Here is a 23,634-nt window from a genome sequence, read left to right as displayed (position 1 = left end):
AAATCTTAATCCTTGACTTACAGTGAGGAATGAGTGGCTCTGCTGTGCCGTGGAGTCATTTGGTGTCGTGATTTAGACCCACATGATTCCATACAAAGTTGTATTGTTGCAGATAAACATTTCTATCCTAATGTGATTAGTCATTTTCAGAACAGCAGTGCCCTCATCGGTAGGGCCACTGGATAGTGTGGTGTTGGTTGTTAGTTTCTCCATCGTCTATATTTATATAGTAGTCATGCAGTATGGGCAAATCACTGACTAATTGGAATAAATCTTTTCCTTTATGTTTTTCATTTATCCGAGCATAAACATCAATATGAACTGAAAAGTCTGGCTGTTAATGACCTCTGTTTAGATTTTTGTTTTTTCCTATGTGGTGATTCAAGTTGTAGGTGAATATGCCCTATACACTACTGTGGGTTTTTCCGGGGCAGTATTTGCTGAAACGTTGACTCATAGAATTAAAAATAAAACGCATGCATCAGAGTCATGATTGCACTGCTCTCGCCTCCATCTACTTAGTATTTTTATCGTTCCGTGAATTTAAATTGGTCGTCTTTAGCAGCCAGTCCAATTCTCACTGCTTTTTTCTGATCTTGAGTTGCACTATCCAAGGTTTTAATGTAAAAATATACCATATATGAGTCACTAAATTAGCTGAAATAGAAAAGTTGACAGAAGTAGTTAGTTCGTAACAGTTAACAATTTCTTACAGTGTAGTACAGACTTGCTGAGAAACATGTTTATTAAAAATCATGTGTTTGTCAGTGTTGTTAAATCTTTTAACCCAACATGTTCTAGGATCCATTGATGTATATGTATTTTTGTGACTGGCTACAGATTATATGTTGTGTCTGTAATGTGATAATTGTTCCAAACAAACCCACAGTGGAAACTAACTGGAACTAAACCAAACTTTGACATGATTGCATAATACAACCAAATTTTCAAATCTGCATGTCTTGAATTCATTTTGAAGAAGCGTGGGTGAAAAGAAATCTTCCCACACTGCAGACTATAGCAAAAAAAAACAAAAACAAAAAACAAAAAACAAAACAAAAACAAAAAACAGTTAAAAAGCAACATTAGTTTTAACAGTTAACGGCTTTATTATTTAAATCTCATGGGGCACCACAGAGTTTGAATAAAAGGGTGGAAACAACTAAAACCTTACATTTCATCGTGACTTTGTTGGTGCTTATTTTTACTGCTGAGGGAGACACATGAGTACTGTAGGAAACAGACAGGAAATGATAGCTTGTCAAATCTTACCACAGACAGTACATAGAGTGATTCAGCGATGCTGTACTGCGGCAGATTGTGATAACACCTCAAACCCAGAGTTTCATTCTGAGCCACCAAGGAGCCACCAGGGAGGCGGGGAGGGAGATTTTCACTTGTGTGTTGGTAATGTTGGCTGTCAAGCAATTGGGCAGTTGACTCAATGCACTCATACACAAACACACACAGTCACACACAGGAAATCTAGTCACTTAAATGTGACAATGTCACATTAACAAGGACACTCCACTTCCTCCTGTTCCTCCCCTATTAATCTCCCGTCCTACCCCTGTCTCCCCTCCTCCTATATCCTGTATCATGGTCAGCTGGCCTTCTTGTTGTTTTCTAGGAAAATAAACAGGACGTCATAGGAGACACAGGTCAGCGTGAGTTCAGCGTAGTTTGCTTTTCTTTATAAATGCATTTGAGGACCTATGTACAAATACGTATTTTTGTGTCTCTACCTGTCATTTCTGGTCATACTTGCTACCACACCCAGTCGTTGCCTTAGTAACCACAGTTTGTTGCTCTGTCACACTCTCAGACAAAAAAATATGACAGACTAATGACGTCAACCTGTGTCAGGTCGGATGCACCTCTGCCACATAACACAGAGAGTGGTGCCTGGTTGTGTGTGTCTTTGTTTGTGTGCAGTAGGAAAATTTACAACTTTTGCATACAGATTTCCAAATTAATTGCACCGTTTACAAACAAACTACAAGAGAGTGACACGTAAACAGCCAACAGTGTGTGTGTGTGTGTGTGTGTGTGTGTGTGTGTGTGTGTGTTGTTGTGCAGATGTGGAAAGGGTTTCAACAGCAAGCTGTTTCCTGTCTTTAATCCCTGCGTCTGTGTTCTGCTTACACTGCCACATGTCAGACACACACACACTCACATACACACATGCGGCCTGTCACGCGTTAGTCCTCCCTGTTTTTGACCTGCAGATAATCCTCACAGTCATTCATTCACAAATACACTGTGGATGAGCCAGTCACAAAAAGAAGAAGAAGAAGATGACCCATTAAAATGTAAAGGTTTTTAACGGTTATTAAACGGTTTACTTTGTGCACACATTCAAGTGTTTATTGTATGCTGTATATTTCGTTTCATTTTGTTTTATTGTCTTAAATAGGTGGATATCAAGTTGCAAATCTAGGTAAAAGGCCGTTTATTCCAGTGGATTGACTCAATCAAGACTGGTGAACTTTGAATGGCAAACTCATGCTGTGTACCAATAGTAAGGCATGTTGACAGTGAGTGTTTATTTATCCCTTATTATTTGACTTAAGATTATGGGAACTCTTTTGATCTGCAGACCAAAATAAAGCTTCCTCCATGAACTGAATGACCTGCGGATGTTGAACTTGATTTTTTGCATTTTTTGGTCACATTCCGGCATCGCTAGATGTAACATGACCTAACTCGTTCTTCTGGCAAATTTTAGCAAAGGGAAGCTTGTCTGCTTATGTGGCGCATAAACAACTTGCAGTTAGCTTGTTGTGCGAACTGTGTGTCTGAGTTTAATGCTAGTGAATAGTTGCCGCCATTAAAGTTACTCGTAAAATTATGCTGCAGTCACTTTGGGGAAAATAATGGTTAGAGACTATGGCACAATAAAAGCTATGGCCGCCATGAACTTGCTGTGTCTTTGTCTTTGAAATGGTTGCTTCAAAGACAGGGACTAGGTCTGTGACCACTTATCATCTTCAGGGCAATTTTGGTCTGTCAGTCAGACAGAGTCAGTCTGCTATCAGTTTGGTTCAAGCTGACAATTAAATGGTAAATGGACTGGTTCTTACATAGTGCTTTTCTACTCTGAGCACTCAAAGTGCTTTACACAACTTGCCTCATTCACCCAAGCACTTTTTTTCTATGCTCTTTCCACGTAAGTGCTTTCTATCTAATGTTCACACTCAGAAGGATGCACCGCAGAACAACCTGGGGTTAGTATCATGCAATATTTGTCATCCAGTTGAATCAGAACAATCTGTTGGAACTCTCTTCCAAATAGGCTTGGAAATAGGCTGCCCCCCACCAGGCGACCTGTGCAATCGTATTACGATCAAAAGATGGTTGCTTAGAGGTTGAGGGTCTTGCATGGCCAACCTCTGAGCAACCAGTTGGTTACCACAACTATTTTTAATTGTTCTCCATTAGCAAAATAAATCAATGCAATCCACAGGCAACCATAGATTTTCCTGTTTTCACTCTAGTGTCACCGGGGCATTCATTAATGTCTCTGTTGGTGCATTTAACCCAAGCTATTCATATAAAAACAGTCAAATGGACTGTTCGGTGTGGGAGAAGGCTTCAGTTTTGACGTCAGGTAACAGCCCATTCACGCACACCAAGTACAAGTATTCAGTACAGGAGAAAAGCTTCCAATAGAACGTAAGCATTAACAGTAAGTGATGCAAAACTCTGGTGGGCACTGTTTAATATCTTCCACTACATGATGACTGCCTATCGTCATTGCTCTTTGGCAGTCCAACTGTCTGTACACCCCTCCGCACTAGACTGTTTATATTATGCCAAATGCCAAATATTAAAGCATTCTGGACTCATGCCCAGGCTGTGAGACAGTATTTATGACAGGAAGGTACCACAAAAGAGCAATAGCTTCATCTTGGCCACGATCGTAATCGTGTTCACATCAACTGAAACAATATTTGTCTTAATGCGGTAATTTAAAAAACGTAGTTTGAATGCTGTAGTCATACACAATGTGAATAGCTTTGAATATATCTCACTGTTTCATCCTGTGCTGCTTTGACTATTCAAAATATGCAGTGATATTTGAATGACGAGTGAGTTTTTCTGTGTGTGTGTGTGCGTGTGTGAGAAAGACAGAGAGAGAAAGAGATAGAGGCAAAGGGGAAACCAAGCTGATTCACACTGTAATGTGGATTGTAGGTATTCATAGTGCTCCTCACAGAGGTTAATTTATTTAGCGTCTTAGAAAAAAAGAAAAAAACATTTAGTTGTTTGTCACCACTTTCTCATCTTGTCAGTGAATCTGGAGCAATGACCAGAGATAGTGTGCTCAGCAGCTAAACAAAGCTAGTCTCTGTCCAAAGATACTTTACAAAAAGGGTTCAATTTCTATATGAATCTTTTGAAAACTACAATTTTACTTCTATTATATTTTCTGTGGTTATCGTATTTATTGTTTGGGGGGGGTTGCATTCAATTAAAAGTAACAGCCTTTAGGATAAAACTGAAAATTGCACAAATAGTTTCCACAAACTGAGGCTCATTCATGGGAGAAGTCAGGCTGTTTGTGCTTAAGGCTAAGAAGGAAGTGGGCAAGAAAAAAAACAAATAAGGAAACTGGTGGGAGTGTGTCTGTGTGTGCGTGTGCGTGTGTGTGTGTGTGTGTGTGTGTGTGTCCCTGCTAAGTTGCATTGAAATGGGGATAAGTAGCTGGTGACCTGTTAGATGTATTACTCATTAACGCATGCAGTCTCCACAAACAGGACTGGGCAAACATTACACTGGCACGAAAACAAGCCCAAAGCATTTTGCCATTGAACTCAATCACGAAGAATGAAGGTATAAAAGCAACATTTGTTGTCTGTGACAGACAAGCAAGAGAAATGCAGATAAATCTATAATATACAAACCCAACCCTGAGAAAGTTGGGTTGCTGTGTAAAATGCAAATACAAACAGAATCCAACCATTTGTAAATCTCATAAACCCAACATCTTATTCACATTCTTTTCACAAAAGTTTTCTTTTCCAACAGTTCTGGTCTTCTTTGTTATGTTTTCATTTCATGATTTACCGAATATTTTCAGCTGATGAAAGGTCTGGACTGCAGTCACGCAACTTCAGCATCTGGACTCTTCCACTGTGACGCATGCTGTTGGAATAGATGCAGTAATAAAATATGGCCTAAAAGATAGGAACATATGTGGCTTTAAAACCTGTATATACTTCCCAACATTGATGTGCCTTTTAGATATGTAGATGCCAATTTCATAGGCACTAACGCACCTCCATACCATGCAGTGTTTTGAACTGAAAACTGTGAACGAGCTGGATGGTCCCTCTCTTCTTCATTGTGGGGAACGTGGCATCCATGTTGGTTCATCTGACCATAGGTCAGTTTCCCACTTTGCCTCATTTCATGTTGAATGAGCTTTGATGAGCCCGAGAAGATGATGATGTTTCTGGATCATGTTCACATATGCCTTCTTCTGTGCATGATAGAGCTGTAACCTGCAGTTGTGGATGGCACGGCATCACAAAAAATGATTTCTGAAAGTGTTCCTGAGTCTATGCAGTGAGTTCAATGACAGAATCATGCCTGTTTTAATGCAGTGCCACCTGAGGGCCCGGGGAGATCCATTGTCCAGTATTGATTTTTGGCTCTTTGTCTTGCGCACAAAGATTTCTCCAGACTTTCTGAACCTTGTGCTGTAGAGGATGAGATATTCAAAGTCTTTGCAATTAAATAAGCTTAAAAAAAAACTACTGCATCTATTAATTGTGAAACATTATTGTGAAATTGTTATACCCAATCATTTTACTTACCTTTTGCCAGTTCCACCTGCTGTTTCGTTTTAGTACCGCTTACTTTTCCAACTTTTTGTTGCCCCATCTTGATTTTTTTGAGACTTGTTGCTGCCATCAAATTTAAAATACGCTCACTATTTTTCTTAAAATAGTTCAAACCTATAAAATATGAGTTTATTAGAACAGTTCCTTAAAATCAAGACTGCATTTTTAGCTTTTCTAAATACTAAAATGTAGATTTGGAGATAATTCCTCACTTCACTCATTGCTGATCACAAACTCAGGCCAGAGTTGGTACTACTGGTTACAAAAGAGAAGAAATATTCTCCTACGTAGCAAGACGGTTTCCATTTGCTCTTGTGAGGAGTAAATAATTTACCCCTTTAGGCCTCTGAAACTGCTGCCATTATTTGGTGGGGCACTACTTTATGACTGATTTAAAAATCAGCATTTTTAAGCATTCCTCTGGCAAGGTTAAATTTCTTAGTAGCTAAAAAAAAAGCGATATCTCCACTGCATAAGCATCAACATGTCTCTGAGAGAAAAAATAGATCAGCTGCAAACAGGAACAACCCCCACCTCATCGCTTGCCCACTTCCGCTTCTTAAATCATGCCACCTCTCTCCCTCACCCTTTCTCTTTACTTTATTCTTTTGCTTTCTTTATTGCTTCCTCGTGCTTTTTTTTGGACATTTTTTTTCTTACATGTTACTTTCACTCTCAAAAAAGCACACACATCTGCCTCTCTGCCTCTGTCAAAGTCACACATGACAAAACACGAACTCATTCATGAGAGTGTAGCAGCACTCAGTCAAGGCTTAACCACTGGATTATGGGATTAAAGGGAGGCATGGATTTGGCTATACGTGTGTGTGTGTGTGTGTGTGTGTGTGTGTGTGTGTGTGTGTGTGTGTGTGTGTGTGTGTGTTGTTTTATTATAGTATGCTGGTGTTTAAGTTATCTCATATCTTGGACTTTGTATTCTATATATGGGGAAATTCAGCACACTCTCATCGATGGCTGACTACTCATAGCATGCATGTACATGCAATAAAAAAATGTAATCTCAAAATAGCGACACTTTTAAATCACTCGATACGTCGCACAATATCGTTTGGGCACAAAGTCAGAGAAAAACAAGCCATGGTGCAAGTCACAACAAATTTGGTGATAGTGATTCTAGTGTAGGAAAGACTACAGGCGGACATGTACAATCCCACAAGCCTTTTTCATTTCTGCTGTTGTTGTAAATTGAGTTCTAGCTGCTTGGTTGCGCACCCGTCATGTTAGGTCCAGAGTTCTTTGTCTGCTAGCTTTGTGTTAGGGTCATAGATTGTGTATAAAAGTGGTTAGCATGCTAGGTTCACAGATATTTGGAAAGCTTTGTGTCATTTTTGTTTCCAGACAGAGCGGTTTTTGGTTTTTTTTGTCCATTCATGCAATTAATTGCATGAATGGACTGCTCACAAATTTGCTAAAAATGTGCTAGTTCTTCTGGATTTCAAATATATGTCAATTACAATAACTGATTTCCAAGATATTTACATTCTACACCTGTGTATGGTCGCTCGATATGATAACATTTCACCTGTAGTGTGGAGTTTCATCAGTTACCCTGAATACTATGACATGTAGATATGTTGGTTTCATCACTTAGCTGCATGTCTGTCTGTGCAAGTCTCCACAACCAAACCAAAGAACTTTTGGTCTCAGGATGTACAGTGGGGCAAAAAAGTATTTAGTCAGCCACCGATTGTGCAAGTTCCCCCACTTAAAATGATGACAGAGGTCAGTAATTTGCACCAGAGGTACACTTCAACTGTGAGAGACAGAATGTGAAAAAAAAAATCCATGAATCCACATGGTAGGATTTGTAAAGAATTTATTCGTAAATCAGGGTGGAAAATAAGTATTTGGTCAATAACAAAAATACAACTCAATACTTTGTAACATAACCTTTGTTGGCAATAACAGAGGTCAAAGGTTTACTATAGGTCTTTACCAGGTTTGCACACACAGTAGCTGGTATTTTGGCCCATTCCTCCATGCAGATCTTCTCGAGAGCAGTGATGTTTTGGGGCTGTCGCCGAGCAACACGGACTTTCAACTCCCGCCACAGATTTTCTATGGGGTTGAGGTCTGGAGACTGGCTAGGCCACTCCAGGACTTTCAAATGCTTCTTACGGAGCCACTCCTTTGTTGCCCGGGCGGTGTGTTTTGGATCATTGTCATGTTGGAAGACCCAGCCTCGTTTCATCTTCAAAGTTCTCACTGATGGAAGGAGGTTTTGGCTCAAAATCTCACGATACATGGCCCCATTCATTCTGTCCTTAACACGGATCAGTCGTCCTGTCCCCCTGGCAGAAAAACAGCCCCATAGCATGATGTTTCCACCCCCATGCTTCACAGTAGGTATGGTGTTCTTGGGATGCAACTCAGTATTCTTCTTCCTCCAAACACGACGAGTTGAGTTTATACCAAAAAGTTCTACTTTGGTTTCATCTGACCACATGACATTCTCCCAATCCTCTGCTGTATCATCCATGTGCTCTCTGGCAAACTTCAGACGAGCCTGGACATGCACTGGCTTCAGCAGCGGAACACGTCTGGCACTGCGGGATTTGATTCCCTGCCGTTGTAGTGTGTTACTGATGGTGACCTTTGTTACTTTGGTCCCAGCTCTCTGCAGGTCATTCACCAGGTCCCCCCGTGTGGTTCTGGGATCTTTGCTCACCGTTCTCATGATCATTTTGACCCCACGGGATGAGATCTTGCGTGGAGCCCCAGATCGAGGGAGATTATCAGTGGTCTTGTATGTCTTCCATTTTCTGATGATTGCTCCCACAGTTGATTTTTTCACACCAAGCTGCTTGCCTATTGTAGATTCACTCTTCCCAGTCTGGTGCAGGTCTACAATACTTTTCCTGGTGTCCTTCGAAAGCTCTTTGGTCTTGGCCATGGCGGAGTTTGGAGTCTGACTGTTTGAGGCTGTGGACAGGTGTCTTTTATACAGATGATGAGTTCAAACAGGTGCCATTCATACAGGTAACGAGTGGGGGACAGAAAAGCTTCTTACAGAAGACGTTACAGGTCTGTGAGAGCCAGAGATTTTCCTTGTTTGAGGTGACCAAATACTTATTTTCCCGCCTGATTTACAAATAAATTCTTTACAAATCCTACCATGTGAATTCATGGATTTTTTTTTCACATTCTGTCTCTCACAGTTGAAGTGTACCTCTGGTGCAAATTACTGACCTCTGTCATCATTTTAAGTGGGGGAACTTGCACAATCGGTGGCTGACTAAATACTTTTTTGCCCCACTGTACATGGTAGCTTAAAATGAAAACTTGAACCAACCGTGAACTTAAAGCATCATTTTGAATTTCGGTGATAATTATTAAACACCAAAACGTTTTGCTACAAGACTAGAATTGCAAACAACTTTCTGAATGATCTGCACTATAACACAAATGCTTTTGTGTATTTTACAGATACATAGTGGCCTTTGACATTTGGATATTTGACTCCTCAGTGACAAAATGCTTGCTGCACACATAGACAGACTCTGTAAATCTTAGATTCCACAATTTTCCTACTCTTTTTTTCCTCTAATGTCACAGGTCTTATTGCCATTATCCACTTGTTTGTTCTGAAACACTCAGTTATTTCATTCTTATGTAAACTCTTTTCTGTGTTCCTTCATTTTCTGGTCTCTACATTCCAGTTTATTATATCACACAGAATTGACAAGGAAAGACCATGAGTAATTTTCCAGAACCTAAACTGTCACTAAAGAAGGAATCAGTGTTTTGCTCAAAGGCACTTTGATATCCAGGCATAAGGAGCTGGGCCTGTGAGAGGCGACCTTTTTTGTGTCTTGTTCTTATATGCTGTTGTAATCTTGCTATCAGTCAACAGTATACTTGTGCTGTGTATGTGAATATATAATTTACACTGACATTTATTATTATTGCATTGTTGTTACTTTCATTAGTGCACAATTAAAAACAAGGGTAAATAAATAACCCTTTGGTTGCCTCTGCTGCATTCACAGCCCTGTTGTCCTCCTGAGCTTATTCACAAGGAGAGCTTGTGAATAAGCAAAAATTAAACGTGGAATGGGCAGAGTCAGATGTGTGAGATGGAAACGGAGTAAACAGAAGCGGGAGATATCCTCCCTCTTTGTGTTTCTGTCTCTCTCCCGTCTGCTGTATTGACAGATGACGGCATGCCAGCGAGGGATGTGATGTGAGGGGATGAATGGGTGGACATGAGAGCGCAAAGGGAGGGAGGATGACATCAGCACAGAACTGATTTCCGGCCAATCCCCTCGCAGCCCCCCTGGCTTCTGTCTCCGCCTTCCCACACCTCTCCCTTGTTGCTACGGCAGCAGCACCATCCCGTCTGTTGGAGGCATTGTTTAGGCTTGATAGTAATGTGCGGTGTTGTGCGTGTGTGTCTGTGTTTATATGGGATGCCAGAGGCTGCAGTCCAGCACAAGTAGACACCTCTTCTTTTGTTCTTCTACCTCCCGCCCTCCTCCTCCTCTTCCTCACCTTCTCCGTTTTCCTTCCCACCCTGCCTTTCTTTGTGTCGGCTTCCATCTCACCTTCTGTCAACTCTCCGGCTCACAGTCACAGTCCTTTCATTCATTTTTTTCCTGCTGTTTGCCCATTGCAGTCCATACACATACGCTAAACATGGTGTTCCAACTCTCGGTTTCTTTTTATATATAAAATGGGCAAATCAGATGTAAAGTATCAAGTCTGATAAGGTGACAAATAAAGAGGAAAAACCTTGGTAGAAAATTGGCAAACAATGACGTTTGTCACAATTTTACATCAGATGGCCTTCCTCGTGCAACCCCAAAGGGATTTCTGTCTTCTCCTGGAATCAAACCAAGGATATATCCCTTGTCAGGTGAACACTAAAGAGCAACTACAGCAAATACCAGGAGTGAGAATGACCTTATTCTATCATATAATCACTACAGAAATAATGAGTGAGGCCTGAAGTCCATTTGTCTTAATTATTTGCTTCCTGTCATCCATCTTTAAAGGCACAGTTTTGGGATTTTCCAACATCACCCAGTGAGGCAATTACAGATCATTTTTGTAATCCCGGGCATTACTATTCTTCCTGTTGTACTAAAAAAGGGAGTCATGTTCAGCTGCATTGTGGGAAATGTGGGCATCAGTTTATGGATAAAAGTCAGCCTTTGCTCCATCACTGCCTATACCTTTCTGTCTCTTGAGGAAGTTGCCATAGTACCAAATTGCTATGGTACTGCACCAAGACAGCCTCATTTTTTTAACAAGCAGTATAGGAGTAAGGATATTTCAAGGGTTTGTTCAACTTTACCATCAGATTTTACTTATAGTGAACACATGAAGTCATGAAAATGAAAGAGACAGCCTCCACAACATAGATCCAAACACTCACGGGAACTCAAACATATTATTTTCTCCCACAGAAGCCCACCCATAAAAGTGTTAAACATTTTTCCCTGCTGTCTGTTTGTTTGTCTCTTTCAGATGTCTTCTCTCCACCTGTTTGTGTCAGGGTGTCTGCATTTTCCTCCTGTCATCCGCTGCCGTGCTGCTCTCTTTCCTCTCGTAACCATGGAAATGAGATCAACATGCAAATACCTGAGCACGCTCGCCAAGGCTGCGCGATAGAAGATGCAAATTGCATCCGCTTGTAGGATTACACACACCCACACACACAGATGCACACCCAGACGTATGCACACGCACACACGGACCCTTGTACGTAAGCGCACACCCACCTGCAGTCCACCAGCAGCATTTCTAACACTGAGCCTTGAATGATATGAAACTGAGCTAAGCTGAGCTACATATGCAGTCAGTTGAATTCCAACACATGCGAAAACCTGAAATTTAGATTAATTTATTTTATGACCTTAAACTTGTAGACTGAATATAATACAGTTTATAGTAGCCTACATTTGTGATGACAAATGATATCCTTTACAAATTATGAGTCTTATTTGGTTCATTTGATTATGAAAAAAAAAATCATTTGTAAGTTTAAACTGTAAAATATCAGTAAGATATAAAAAAATTTATAGTTCAAATTTACTTCTATAACACTTACATTTATTTGCACTGCTTTGCTTACTTTGACACGACTTTTAAAATATCTTTAATTTCCTATTTATTTATTTTTTATCTAAAAAATGATCCTTAAGTTATGAAGAAGAGCTTGTTATGGTATGAAGCCAAGCTCTCCTGCGCTTAATCTTCGGTCCCATGGCCTCTCGTTTCATTGATGTGTGTGTGTGTGTTTTTTTTTATGAATGAACGGTAGAGGAGGAAAGGGCACGGGAAACTGGACGCGTTGCGATAGGCTGCTGGTTGGTTGACGTCACCTCCGCCGTGACGCGATGCACCCATTCATAAAAACAGGAAAAAAGAGAAAGAGTCCTGTGGAGAAAATACTCGGAGAGGCAGAGAGGAGAAAGAGACAGAAGTGACCGGACTGAGCTTAAGAAGTAGTGCGGTTACAACGATGATGATGATGATCATGACGGTGTTGATGCGCAGATAGAGGAGAAGCGCAAGGGGAATCCACCGCAGGATCCGTGCGCCTTCTCCGAGTTCCGAGGGGTCCGGTGATCGTGAGGGGGCTTAGAAAGAGCGAGAGAGGAGATTTAACGACCGTGAAGCACAGCCTAACAGCCCGAAACGACGTGCCAATGGAGGAGCTATACGAGATGGACTGCACGGTGCTGAAGCGGCTCCTGAAGGAGGACAGTGCCAAGTGCCTGCTGCTGGACTGCCGCTCTTTCCTCGCGTTCAGCGCGGGGCACATACGGGGCGCCGTCAACGCCCGCTGCAACACCATCGTCCGCCGCAGGGCGAGGGGCTCCGTGCTGAGCCTGGACCAGATCCTGGCCGGGGACGAGGAGGTCCGAGTCCGCCTGCGTTCCGGGATGTACTCCGCCGCAGTGCTGTACGACGAGAGGACGCCGGACTCGGAAACGGTGAAGGAGGACAGCACCTTGACGCTGGTGCTCCACGCGCTGTGCAGGGACGCCTCCGACACGCGCATATATCTGCTCAAAGGTAAATTATGTCGTTTACTCTTTAATCCTAGCCTGTGATGTGTAGCAGCGCCAGTTACATCAAAAAGTTTAATGACTGACATTAATTATTTCAATTAGAGCAGTAAATGTAATGTAACTGATGAATGGCTGGGTATAATTATAATAACTGATACATGTGTAAGCAGTAGGCATTATGCTTAGCAATAAATTATATTTTTTTTAACAATTAATTTTTAAAAAACAGTAAAATAAGATAAGAATTGGAATATATGTACTGACATCCATTAATAATAATAATGACCACATTTTAATGAATTGCTATTTTCCAGTGGCTAACCTACAATCCTCTCTAGGCCACCAGATATTTTATTTTTCACCAGTTCTTAGAGATATTGGATATTTAAAAATTTTATGTGTGTAACTATTTGTTATTCAATAAACTAGAAATATCCTGCTCAGTGTGTTCTCCCTTCAAATGCACTGGTGTTTTTTTTTTTAAACAACACACACTCTCACTCACTCATTCACATCTACACACATTCACACACAGACCAATGGCTGTGAGCTGAGTGAATGAGGTAATGCTGATGCGTAGAAGCCACATCAAACCGGAGGGACTTACAGGACACACACATAATCTTTTTACACAGAGTCCGCTTCGGGTAAATCACCCACAGGAAGCAGCGAAATATTAAAATCAGCAGTTGATTTACACACCCTATATATAGACTGCTGAAAAATCTCGAGGCTGTTGCAAGCTGTGGCGTATTCCTTTTTTCACTCTTTCTTTTTTTGTGCATCCTCTTGATGCTGATGCCTCGAATAACATAAATGTATGCTTGCAGATTGTAAATCTGACACATTTCAGTTGATCTGATTTGATCCTTGAGGTGCAGAGAGCAACATACTGCCTACAGATATATGAAAAAAACAAAACTTATGAAACTGTTTTCAAATCCACAGCAAGCAGACACAGGACAGCCCGTCAGGGGTTTAATAGACTTTGCGTCAAGCTACCTGAATGCAGACTAGAAATCCTGTTGTAGATTGTGCTGCGATGTGAATGCAGGCTTCTTTTGTCCTCATATGTGCATCTGTGGTGTGTTTTGAGAAGTAAACAACCCCCCACCCCCACCCCTAAAAAAGGAAGCTGGTATTTCTGTAATATTTTCCCGTGGTACTCATTCTTGCATGTTTTGCGTGCTATTTTGCACCACTTATTAATGTCCTACAGCAAAGCACTGCATATGTGATTGTGACATGTATTTTGTTGTTTTTGTGTGTTATAGGGGGATATGACAAATTTTTCACAGAGTATCCAGAGTTTTGTTTAAAGGCCAAGTCCTTACCGTCCCTCACCAGCCAGTCGAGCATCGACTCTGCCTGCTCGTCGTGTGGAACGCCGCACAATGACCAGGTAAAATGCAACGCGACACAGAAAAAGTGTTAAACGCACCTCACCTTTAAAATAACATCTGCCTGTAATAACATGATTAACATCCGCCAGTGTCAGACTGATGGAAGTCCTCTCTGTGCTGCAAGTAGTGTGCATGTTAATGTGTTTCAGCATTCAGTTTATAAAAACATGCAAAAGAAAACGTCCTTTTTTATGTATCACACTGACACAGAGCACCCTGACAGTTATTTGCTTTGCTCAGGGGCAAGTCAGCTGCCATTCTGACTGCCAGAAAACAACACAAGAGAAAATAATAATTATGAACACATTTAAATAACAAGAAGATATTCAATTTATAAGTCTTTTGGTGCATAATAACACGCTGGCCTGGATGTCATAGATGGGCATTGATTCACCTCTGTAGCACTTCCTGTGACCTGGTTGGCCTTGTTTTGCTGGTTAGTAAGCTGTTGTTCGAGTCTGCAGAGTTTACGCAATGCTCACAGTCACATGTGGTCAGGGTTTAATTCCCCTGGAACCCACGAGGGGAGCGGCACAGACAAGCCAGCCTCTGTGTGTTTTATAAGAAAAACGTCTGATTGTCTCTGCTCAACCATCAGATGCATTTTTAATTCAAGAAATGCTTCCACTTCCTGCACGAGCAGCAGCGGCAGTATAGATTTAGCGGGCTGCTCGCCACCACCACAAACATCCCCCTCCTCACATTACACCTCTTAGCAGTATCGATCATTTCCTGACGCTGTGTCACTACCGAGTTCGTCAGCAGCACTGACACAAACAGCCGCAGCTCTTGTCAATAAGCGCCGGTATAGACTGCTGATCAGCTGACCTTTCAGATCCAGTAAAAGGGGAAACGGCACGTCAGCTCTTACTTTAACATGTCCTCTGAGATGTGGCTGAGCAGTGACATAATCTGGCTCTAAACTGGGAATATACGTGTTATTAAATGTGCGATATGCGTGCATGTAACTTGCACCAGTGCAGTGTCAATCACAGCGAAATTGCCTGTTTTCCTTGAACGATTTTTTCGTGTGCTTACAGAATCACATTCTGTGAAAATGCTGTCGCGGAGGATGTTTTTCCCCAGTAGAGCTTCTGAAAGAAGGTTTTCCATATGCTGATACAATAAAGACGCACAGATATTCACGCTGAATACGGTGGTTTTGTGCTCATAATTATAAGCCAGTCGATGAGACGCTCAGCTCCAACAGTAAACTCTGTCTCCAGATGTGAAAATATAAATCAGCTGAAGAGAGAAAGTGACAAACTAAATGGCCCATATCAAATGAGTTTCGCATTATTCACACAGATATTAAGCTGAGAAGCATGGCTAATGTGATTAACAAAATATTTAAGGGCGGTCACGCTTATACTGAAGTCATCTGGTATCTGGCCTCTGCGACTTACCGAGACAATGAATTCTTTGTCTTGCCATGCACACTGGCTTTCACCTAAGGACAATTCTTCAGTGTAGCTCCACATGCTGCTCGGGTCAGGAAATGTTCCTACAAGCTGCCTCATAACAGTAAATCTTTGCCTTTACTGCTGATTATTAAAATATAATAATAAATGATGGCCCTATCCAGGGTGTACCCCGCTTCTCGCCCTAGAACAGCTGGGATAGGCTCCAGCACCCTCCTGCGACCCTGAATTGAATAAGCGGAAGAAAACGCATGGATGGATGGATAATAAATGATCAACTTGCCGTTGTCCTTTTTTCCCAGGGTGGCCCGGTTGAGATCCTCCCCTTCCTTTACCTTGGCAGCGCCCTTCACGCCTCGAAGAAGGAGGTTTTGGATAGTATAGGGATCTCTGCCTTGCTGAACGTGTCAGCTGACTGTCCCAACCACTTCGAGGGGGCTTACCAGTACAAATGTATCCCTGTGGAGGACAACCACAAGGAAGAAATCAGCTCCTGGTTCCTGGAGGCTATCGAGTTCATAGGTCAGTGTGTAAGTGTGTCGTATGCATGAGAAGAGTTTTGTTTATTTTGGGTGAATATTTTGAGTTTTTGCAGTGTTTGCTGATACACGTTAAAGATTTGTTCTCATTATTGATTAATGCACTTATTATTTTTCTGATAATGTGTCTAAAGCTATAGGAAAAGACTAATAGAACATCAGAATAGTTGCAGGTCAACATATTACATGTCTACTTTAAGTAGACTGAGCTGGCATTTTTAACCAGTATGCCTCCTCCATCGAGCAGCGTGGGTTGGACTGCGATGTTCCTTCTTTCTTTGTGGATTCAGTAGTTTCGAGTATCCGGAAAATGGTGGCTTTTCACTGTTCATGCTGATGCAGTTCTCCTTTCCTCTTTATCTAAAACATCACTTCTTGTCTAGAGTTTGAGAATTTTTTCCCATAAAGGAGCTTTTATTTGTTCAGAGACCTGTCATGGAAAAGCTTTTAAGCTCCAGCGATGATGATGATGATGATGATGATGACAATTCAGACATTTATTCATGGGACTCTGTCACCAATTGTTATTTCCAGGTTAATCGTATACATCTCAGCAGACACTGCAGAAGCACTGAGAGATAAGACAGATTATTTGGAATGATGAAATATTACCATCAGTAATTTCTCTGCGCCATAATCTTATTTTGTGTGTGTGTGTGTGTGTGTGTGTGTGTGTGTTCTAGGCGAGTCTAAGCTTTGCTTTTCCTTGGAATATCCATGCTGTGCATAAGGCACGGTGTGTGTGATTTCTGTGTTGTGAGCGTGTGTTTGTGTAGGTGCTGGTATGCGTCATAGTTAGATGCTGTGGGACCAGAGTCGAGTCTGACTCATCCAGTGTTACTGAGTGAACAGGCACTGTGGTGGAGTTACCTGAAGTCTGTCTGTGTGTGAATAACTGAGGGAGAAAAATTACAGATATTTGATGTGAGAGATCAGGAAGCTGGTTGTTAGCAATCAGGCAATCTATGCATTTAAAGAAAGGCCAGTAAACATCTGATGTTGTGTAATTCTGCTCATGTGCCCAAGAGGTTGTGGAGTGAGAACTCAGGACAACACATTACATAAATTCACTCTGTTTTCTTCTCATACCGTGCATCTGACTTCCTGGAGGTAGCCATACACATTATACAAGAATTAACACGATGTCCCACTATTCACACTAACTGAGGCTTTAGGGGAGAGGAGAAACTGTAAATGCTTGGCTTAAATTGTTACCTAAATCTGGTTATTCTCCTTAATGGAGTAATGGCATGCATCTAAACATACTTCAAGAAGTAGAAGCAGAAATAGGTTGGGGGAGGAAGTGTGAAAGAAAGGCTGATGACTCAAATTTTGCACTTGTGCGTGTCAGTAAAATGTGATTCGCTGCTTTCTCACTTTGAGGTTAGTTATCGGTTTGACTGTGCAGCGAGGAGAAGGCGTTAAAGTGTGGAGGACAGGAAATGAAAACAGGCAAAGCCTCACTGTACATCTGCTGTGTTTAAAAATACTTGGTGGCTGTAAACAAAATGTAGATTCATGTGACACTTTGTTCACAGTGTATGTAGTAAGTGATGATTGGTGACTGATAGTTATTTCATTTTCTTCATTATAAATCATGAATAAAATATTTTTTTCTAATCAGTTGATAATAATTCAGCTTACAAAAAAGCACAACATGTCATAATTTCCTCTTCTGTCTTGTTTAAAACCAAAATATATTGTTTTTACAGTAATGAGAGAGAGAAAAAAATGTGTATTTGAGAATTGGAGACCTTTTGATTTTTGCAATTTTTCTTTAAAAAATTATTAAAATATCAAATTGTTGCTGATAAACTTTATGTTGAAAGTGCTAATTCTATTCAGAAGGAACTAGTGACATTTCATTTATTTTTAATGTAAAATTAGATTTACATTAGCTCATTGCTAACCAGTCACCTAAATAATAGGATGGAAAGCTCACTCTTAAATAAAGTGCTACAGATTCCACAAACACTTACAACTTAAAATTATAAAAGTGTCATTACAACAGAAACAAGCAAGTTTAGCTATAGATAAAGACAGTGCTGTATTTGGTCATAACTTGGTAACTAACTTTTCCAGATAAATACAAAATTACTATAGAAAATCATGGTTACATTAGTGACAATGTAAGTATTATGTTACATCAAACATGGCATAATGTTAATATGTTATAAAATGTAAATGTAGCTTATTTAAAACTACGTTATTTGACTCTTGAATGCTAATTGGGGCCAGTAAACTAAATATAAAGATGGAAAGCTCAAACTTAAATTAACTACAACAAATTACACAAGCTTAGTGCTCAGAGAAAAATAAAAACAGAACAATCTAGGTATTTGAATTTATAGCAATCCCCCAAAACAAAATAAAACAAAACAAAATAAAAAGTGTGCTACTAAGCTAGCTTGGTGATAGCATGCTAGCATGTGCAGATTACAAAATATTGAAAACATTGTTAACATTTAGTTAGTTTTCCTAAATACCAATTCAATAAAAACAAATCAAACATGACCTCATGCTTACACTAAAAAAGGGTTCAGGGACTGATGCTTCATCTTAGGGTACATGCTTGTTAATTATTTAGGCCTGTATAAACGTACCCAGCAAACATGCCTGAAACTCTGGCATCATATCCCCGGTCAAAACTGACAATGGTAAGACTGTGAAAACGAATTTGTAGAGGAACAGATGTTGACATTATCTCCATGTAGAATAGAGGTCTAAGCAATATTTCTTTACAAAGTGAGACATATTAATCATATTGTGACAATGAAGAAATTAAATTTTTTTTAAACAATGACTAATCTGGTTAGAACATGATATTGAATAGACAGCCGCATTTTTTTTTTTTTGTACAAAAAATACAATTTTTAAGCCACTTATGTTTCTGTCTAATTTCTGTCTTATTTGAGCATAGTTAAAGTGTCAGACTAATATAAACGCTGCCTCTTTGTCAGCATCACAAACCCAGGGCCATGGCTAGCTCACTAGAAAATAAAGTTGGACCAGAAAGCCTCAAGACAGTAAAAAAAATAATTGTTGAACACATACTTTATCTTAGTAGAAAGCTTACAAGAATATCCAGGGAATTGTCCTTGCCATTTGCAACTATTTTTCAACCATGAATAGATGTTGATAAAAGTCCACCGGCCAGTGATTAGTCAACATTGAACTGTTTGCTGGATGTTTCCAATTCATTCAGTACTTGTTGAGACATTTAACTGGGTCCATAACAGTCATTCTATGAAAACTATGGACATCTTCACAGATTCCATGGCAATCCCTCTCACAGTTGTCAAGAGATTTCAGTCTTTTATGTATTCACTTAAAAAATAATCTTTTATTTTTTACTGACCTTGCCGACCCGCTCTCCTCTGTCTTCTCAGATTCAGTACGGGACTCCAGTGGGCGAGTGCTGGTGCACTGTCAAGCAGGCATCTCCCGCTCTGCCACCATCTGCCTGGCCTACCTGATGAAGCGAAAGCGGGTACGTTTGGACGAAGCGTTCGAGTTTGTACGGCGGCGCCGCAGCATCATCTCCCCCAACTTCAGCTTCATGGGCCAACTGCTGCAGTTCGAGTCGCAGCTCCTCGCCACCTCGTGCGCCGCCGAAGCCGCCGCCACGGCAAGCCCGCTGCTCGGACCCAAGACCACGACAACCACCACCTCAACGGCAGCCACGCCCACCTCGCCGTTCATTTTCAACTTCCCAGTTTCTGTTGTGAACCCTGCTTACCTGCACCACAGCCCCATCACGACCTCCCCCGGCTGCTGATAGACAGACAATCCAAGCCTTCCCTCAATACAAAGCGAGCACAGACTGGGGCTGCCGCTGGTAGTATGCTTTAGAGCACGGAGGTGAGAAGCGTCATGGTGCCTGATTCAGAACTCAAAGACTGAAACACTTTTTACAGTTTAAAAACCAGCCAATGCTCCTTTCATGTCATTGACATTTATTTAAATCAACCAAAAATGAACTGGCTTTTGAGTTCAGATGGAGTGTTGGACTGATGTTTACTAAAGATACAAACTCTTCCTTGGAAAAGAAAAAAAACAAAACAATCACGCCGACAGAGGCACACTGACACACAACCCTGACACAGAGAGGCATGAACAGCAGCAAAACTGTCTTTCTCTCTCTTTTTCTGCCCCTCTCTCTACGTCTCTCCCACACACACACACATTCATGACTGCCAACTGAATAAGCTCAGTATGAAGACAGGGTCTGTTGCTATGGAGACGACAGGTCTTTAGGAGAGGAGATGGACACAGGAAGGAAGGAAGAATTTTAAGCACCCGCTCTTTCCCCCTTTGGGTGTCCCTCCTTCTGCCAGACAAAAGAGATAGATGAAAAAAACGAGGGGAGGAGACGGTGATAGAAAGCAGGAGCCTCTTCAGTGACAGGTGCTCTGCCGGCGTTCCGACCGGAGCTTCCTGTCTTTCATACGTCCTCTTCCTCTCCCTGTCTCTCCCCCTCCCCACACCTTCCTCTCCTTTCCTTTTCATCCTTTTATATTGCCCACTCCTTCCATCCTTCTCCTCTCTCATCTCGCCCTCTCCCGTCTGCCCCCACCCCCCTCATCCGCCCTTTATCTTAACACTGGAGAGGCTAAATAAATGTAATAAGATGCCAAATAAATGAATAGGCCAGGGTCTGTGTCAATAGACTGGGGAAACCCCTCTACTGGTGTCATACATACACGCTTTTTGGGACATTTTGTGGCAACATCTTCCAAATTTCCTGGAGTCTCCTTTTAGATCAGAGTGCAGATTTTAGAGCATAGTAGTTTTGGACGACAGACATTTAAAGGGCCATCGTGGTGGTTTTGTACTTTTTTAAACCATCATTTGTCATGAATTTTTTACTACTGATAATGTTCCAAAACATACACAAGACACTGGCTTCGAATCTTCTCAGTATTTTTTTTTATAGAGTACTGAAATAAAGCGAACACCGCCTCATATGAGGTATTTTGGGAAGCTGTCGTTTGTTTATATAACAGGCTAAAATGTGCATCATCACCAAATGGTCCTTTGAGATGTTTGTGCCTTGTTCACAAGGGTATCCTATGGATTTGCCAGTGGAGCATTGCTTTCTGTTCACTCTTACGCCGCAGCATCGAAAGAGCAAAACTGTCTCCGTTCATCATTTGCCAGACTCACACAAGCACACACACAAAAACACACAAGTAGATTTATATGTGCAAAAGATTTCCCAATCCACGAAAACACGCAAACATGCTTGAATGGACAACACAATGATGACAATGGGAGAAATGTTAAAGGTAGGACATTAAACCATGGGTGCTTTTTCCACTCACCATTGAAAATCATAAAAAGTAGAATCCAGGTTTTTAAAAAATTACTTATTCGTTTGATTTATTTATATATTTTATAATAAACATAAAATTTACCTCTTTTTTTTTTTTAAAATTTGAGCTTTATTATATCACAATTTGAGATAATATTTTATATTATGTTTGCTTCTGACCAGGCTGAGCTCTACACTGTGCCAGACAAGCAAAGGCAAAAAAAAAAATCCAAATCCAACTACATTCACCAGAAGAAACCAAAAAAAAAAAGAAAATTTGGACTGTTTCAAAAGATTGTCGACACTTATCTCTGTAGCACTTTGAAATGATGCAATACTGTATTTGTAATCTCTGACTGATTTGCACGTCATGGCGATGCTCAACTGACTAGACTGTGAAGAGAGAGAAAGAGAGAGAGAAAGAAAACAGCCAATCAGTGAAAAATGCAATACTTTGTACACATCTGTGTAATCCATACACATCTGTCTGTCTGTACGCCTCTCTGTGTTAAGTGTCTCGTCTTGATTGTCTCTGGTCAGTGCTGTTCACTCATAATGGCAATATCAATCCTCATATATAAAGCAAAACAAATTTCCTTTGGTTTTATTGTGGAATAAATGATCTGTGCATTTATTTATTACTGAAGCTTCACTGTTGAATAAATAATGTTCTTAATTAAAGTTTTGTGGGTTTTTTAATGATGGGATTGACTACTATAATCTCCAATCTATTAAAGCATACAATTTGCCACTTAGCATTTGTAGCAGCTTATGGTGAAATTTATTATTGGTTTGTGTTTTATATTTTGTAGTTGGTTTTCATTTTTATTTCATTTTGACTTTGACTTGAAAACATGTCCATCAGAGCTTCATAAGGCAAATTGGGATTATAAATTCGACCAAATTAGCAATACTAAAACTGAAAACTAATTTAAAAAAAATTTAAAATAGAGGAAATATATAATTAGTTTTCCCCAAACTGTAGTTTTATAAATATTTTACATGGGTAAAATGCTTTTTCACATCTAGTTTTAGTTTTTAGTTTAGGTTAATTATAACAACCTTACTGTACTTGGCATTTTAGTGTGTTAATTCCCACCCAAAGGTTATACTCCAGAGGATGCAGGTTGAGAGATTATCTTAGTTAATTAGTGTTCAGAAAAGGCAGAAATTATAATGTAATCTAGGAATTAAGTGGACCGGAACAGGCTTGAGCAGAAAAGTTAAAACTTGATTAAAAATAATGGATAAAAAGTAGAAACAGGCATGTAAAAGCAAATTTACAGATGATTTTAAAAAATAGAAAAAAAGGAGCCGTCAAAATATTTTCATGTGTTTGACTGATCTCACATTTGAAGTCAACTTCTGCGTCCTGTCCCGACAGTGTTTAGCTCTGCGATTTCACCACGGCCCTTCACGCTTGTTCAGAGAGGAAACATCAGCAAATTTTGTGTGAAGGATCATTTCTGGTGACGAGAACACAGTTTTGCGATCAAAACGAGCAGTTTTCAGATGAGATTGTAAAGTCCGGCTGTGAACAGTCAAAGAGAATGACCTGAACTCTCATACTAAAAACACAGGAGTTTTTTAATTGCTTATTTTTAAGAGACTTGTTAGCCAAACAGGGAGGGAGAGAGACTTACACACAGAAAATGCCCTGAACAACATATTGACTCATTGGTGTGTTCATGGAGACAGAGCAGTCAGTTTCTTCAGCCTCGGCGTATTGAGACGGTGGGCAGTGGAAGACTTTGGAGGTGGGCTGCCCACCAAATCCGACGTTAGAGATGATCTTTTTCCACTGCCTGGATAGGCAAGACAGCTCATGTTGGTGCCAGGGGGCATATTGAGATTTCCACTAAGAGGTTGAAAGGTGCACAGGGAGATTACTTTGAACATGAGGAACGTTGGAGTCATTTTTGACAAGCATAATTCCTTTAGTACACATATCAAACGAATATGTAGGACTACTTTCCTGCATTTGTGGAATATCTCTAAAATTAGAAAACATCCTGTCTCAGAGTGATGCTAAAAAATCTAGTTCAAGCATTTATTACTTCTAGATTGG

General features: G+C 40.5%; 1 protein-coding gene across 1 annotated transcript; it reads left to right on the top strand.

Moving 5' to 3' along the window:
- The first annotated feature begins 12,365 nt into the window (after window positions 1–12,365).
- dusp4 (dual specificity phosphatase 4) lies at window positions 12,366–22,247 on the top strand. Its single transcript, XM_026174180.1, has 4 exons — window positions 12,366–12,893; window positions 14,164–14,291; window positions 16,016–16,235; window positions 19,642–22,247. The coding sequence occupies exons 1-4, from the start codon at window positions 12,524–12,526 to the stop codon at window positions 20,028–20,030; spliced, it is 1,107 nt and encodes a 368-aa protein (XP_026029965.1). The 5' UTR covers window positions 12,366–12,523; the 3' UTR covers window positions 20,031–22,247.
- The last annotated feature ends 1,387 nt before the right edge of the window (window positions 22,248–23,634 follow it).

Source organism: Astatotilapia calliptera, chromosome 7, assembly GCF_900246225.1.
Source record: "Astatotilapia calliptera chromosome 7, fAstCal1.2, whole genome shotgun sequence".
NCBI lineage: Eukaryota > Metazoa > Chordata > Actinopteri > Cichliformes > Cichlidae > Astatotilapia > Astatotilapia calliptera.
This window is presented reverse-complemented; position numbering and strand designations above follow the sequence as displayed.

Bases quoted from the DNA above. Each gene is read 5' to 3' on its own strand.
- dusp4 (XM_026174180.1), top strand. From the start codon at position 12,524: ATGGAGGAGCTATACGAGATGGACTGCACGGTGCTGAAGCGGCTCCTG. The intron at 14,292-16,015 runs GTAAAATGCAAC...CTTTTTTCCCAG, and splicing joins GAACGCCGCACAATGACCAG to GGTGGCCCGGTTGAGATCCT. The intron at 16,236-19,641 runs GTCAGTGTGTAA...CTGTCTTCTCAG, and splicing joins GGAGGCTATCGAGTTCATAG to ATTCAGTACGGGACTCCAGT.